Below are 3,535 nucleotides of genomic sequence, written 5' to 3' on the forward strand. Positions count from 1 at the left end.
TTGTTATGTATGTAGTATTCTGGATTTGTGCAGCTACTTATTTCATGTTTTTAATGGTAGAATCTGGCTAACTTATAAACACGGCGTCACAAACCGTTCTTTCTAGTATCTAGTTCTATAGCTCCATACGTAGCTTTCTATCCTACCCATGATATTTATGGCACGATTGACTTCAATTACCAGACTAGGACTGATTCATCGATTTTTCGTTTCTTTGGATGTTACATTAGGTTTGTATATTTTTTCAGCCTTTTGAATATGCAGTAAGCATAAAGGAAGAGCCAATCGATCCAGGGATCTGCGATGATTTGTCGCCAATTGATACGAATACAGAGAATGAAAATGAAACAGCGACGTTTAAAGCTGAATCTTTGGATGACGTTTATTGTAAAAATGAAGAATCCGTGTTTCCTCAAGAAAGTACGTATTTAGAAAATAACAAATCGGATGCTGATAAACGAAAAAGTAAACATAAAGCACCTTCAAACAAAAGAAGAAATTGCAATGTTTGTTTGTTAACTTTTCAAACTAAACATTTATTGGAACTGCATAATAAATTATATAGCTGTAATATATATAAATGTAATAATTGCACTGCGATCTTCACTATGCGTATTTCGTTCATACGTCATTTAAAGAAGCGATGTTGTACGAAAAGGTCGTCGGGATATAGATGTAATTTTTGTAACCGAAATTTTTCCTATAAAAGACATGTCCAATCTCATTTATTCCATGCGCATGGGAAAGCGATATTTTCTGGTGAAAGCCAAATTATGGAAACATCTCCTGAATCGTTAGAAAAGTCGAATAATTCGGATGGTATAGTCATGTCAGAATCAAATACTTCACACAGTCCTTGCCCAAAAGACGTAAATAGCTCAATAAATATATCTTTGAAACTATCTAATAGTTCAAACAATACACCCACCGAGGGTTCCAGCAGCAAGATCAAGTCTACGCATCCGAAACGGTTAAACGATTCGTATGGCACTCCTTCGAACAGGATGAAGCAGACCGTCCTTACAGACTTCATACCGCTGTACAAAGACAAACCGAACGACGAATGGGTTAGTTCGGAAAAAGTTATCGATAAGGAGGATATTCCTGTTAATGCGACTATTATTCCAACTTCAACGCTCGAGACATTCGGTAACGAGACATCAGCGGCTGCAGAAGTTATTCAGATGTCGAATTCTGTTGAGCGAATCGAATCTCCTGTTAGGAACAAGCCATTTGTTCAAATTCATGTGAATTTAAAAACAATGATATCTTTATTAAGGAACAAAATAAAGGCTAAACTTGAAAGCTCTAATACCTCGCACAATATGTCTTATAACCTTAGACCAGTGAAAAGACGTTCTTCTTCTTTAGATGATTCTTACGATTTATTAAAGTTTGAGACCTTTGGAAGATCGAGACAATCTTTTAAAAGAAAGAAGTCCCCCTATATATTTAACCAAAGTAGAAGATCTGCAGCTGAAGTTGAGTGTAAAGAATGCGTGGTCCGTTTGGAGAAATGCGACAAATTCTTGGAGTCTTCTAGCTTTGTGTCAAACGTAGAGGAAGACGAAAACGAAGACGCTTTCAAAGAAGCAGTATCGAATATTCTGAAAGATGGATTTAAAGGTTTTCGTGAAACAAGCTCGGCATGTAACTTGCCTTTGAAAGCTGACACGATCGCTTCAAAGCGATTCAATGAACTTGTAAAATCTTTCGCGGATAGATTAATCGTACCTCAACGAGAATCGGTTGAATTTCAGAAGAACTTTAAGGTCAATAAGCAGAAAATATTTCAATGTCATATATGTCAAAAATCGTTTTGTTTGAAGGAGAACCTGCGCGAGCATATGAAATTATTCCATACGATTTACATGTCGAGCATATGCAACGCCCGTTACACGTCCATGAATAAATTACTAACTCACTATCTACGTCAGCATATCGTGTTTAAACGAAGGGAATGTTGCGTGTGTTATGAGAACTTTGACACGTCGGCATTGTTGAGGCGACACATGATTGTGCATTGCTTGAAGACCATAAGATCAAAAAAGGACGCTCCAATGGTTGATGTTGAAAAAAGCTGCAACGCATTCAAGAAACAATACAAATGCAAAGGTTGTCGCAAACGATTTTGGCTATACTCATGTTTGAAACAACATAAGAACGTATGTCGTCGAATGAAAGTCTTAATAAATAAACAACGTGTACCTTGTGTAAACCATTTGTCTCGGTCCTTGGAAGAACCAAGTGACATGGAACTCGGCATAGTACAGTCACCTGATTTTGAACAAATGTTGGATGTTTCGGGTGAGACGACAAGATCTTTGGAAAATTATTTGACTCCGAGTACGCTTATTACGGATGATACTTTCTCTTCGTCGTTCGATACAGCTGCAAAGATCAAAAGATTACGTAATGGGAATACACGCGTAAAAGATCACAAAGCGAACAAGATGGACGGAACAAAGTTTCTTTGCATTACCTGTGGAACACAATTCCAAGAATTTAAAAATTTGTGCATACACGAGCGCACCTATAGCCAAACAGCCACAGAGAAGTGTAACGTTTGTAACACGATGTTTTCCACTAAAAGGTTATTACAGCTTCACATACTTGCTACTCATACGCCTTCGTGCTCGATGAAATACAAATTCTTTTGTAAATTCTGCAATCAAGGATTTGTTAAGAAATCGAATCTTCAAATTCACGAACGACACTTGCATATTGGGCAGGATACTAGACTGGAGCTGAATTCCGATTGCGTTGTGAAAGATAAACCAATCTGTAATATATGCCATTTGTTATTCGAATCCTACGAAAGTTTAGTCGAGCATAATATGTATTATTACAAGGGCAATGATTTTTTATGCGCAATATGTGGCAAGTTGTGTCAAGGAATGTACAAGTTTTATCATCACAACAAGTTGGAGCATTGTCCGGACGAACCACGGAAATTGCACCCTTACAGATGCAATACTTGTAACGAAGGCTTCAACTACGAATCACATTTCCACGCACATAAGTTACACGTTCATTCGCACGATTCGACCGCTGACGAGGCGCGCGACCGCGATACATCGAATTAGACTTTTCGCATCTGATAAATTAAGATAACCATAAAATAGAAGCATAGATAATATTTAATTCTTCGATTTATAGATCGTTTCAAAATCAATTTTCACGGTACTATACTGAAGAATCGGCCTAGATTGAGACGTGCAATAAACGCGTTAAGTACACACACACACATACGAAGAAAATGATTTCTCTTTAAGTCATGCATTCGCATTTTCCACGATACGCGTGAAATGTATTGATATTTGTTGAAATATACTTTACAAGTCAAATCAACGCTTCTGGCCTAGTGCAAACTGCGCTCGACTCAACATCGAACAGCGAGTGAAATTTGGGTGTCAGCCTTAGCCGCTTCCTGTTCGTTGTTTGCGATGGTCTCAGTTTGCCGAACCAGAATATGTCAAGCATTCTAGGCTAGACGACCAGCGAGAAAAAGAGTGAACCAGATATTCCATATTGT

General features: G+C 37.8%; 1 protein-coding gene across 1 annotated transcript; it reads left to right on the top strand.

Annotated features, from left to right (window-relative positions):
* Positions 1 to 773: 773 nt before the first annotated feature.
* LOC126926589 (zinc finger protein 184-like) lies at positions 774 to 3,086 on the top strand. Its single transcript, XM_050742958.1, has one exon. It carries the CDS (start codon positions 774 to 776, stop codon positions 3,084 to 3,086), a length of 2,313 nt encoding a protein of 770 aa, XP_050598915.1.
* Positions 3,087 to 3,535: the final 449 nt, after the last annotated feature.

Source organism: Bombus affinis, chromosome 18, assembly GCF_024516045.1.
Source record: "Bombus affinis isolate iyBomAffi1 chromosome 18, iyBomAffi1.2, whole genome shotgun sequence".
NCBI classification, from domain to species: Eukaryota; Metazoa; Arthropoda; class Insecta; order Hymenoptera; family Apidae; genus Bombus; species Bombus affinis.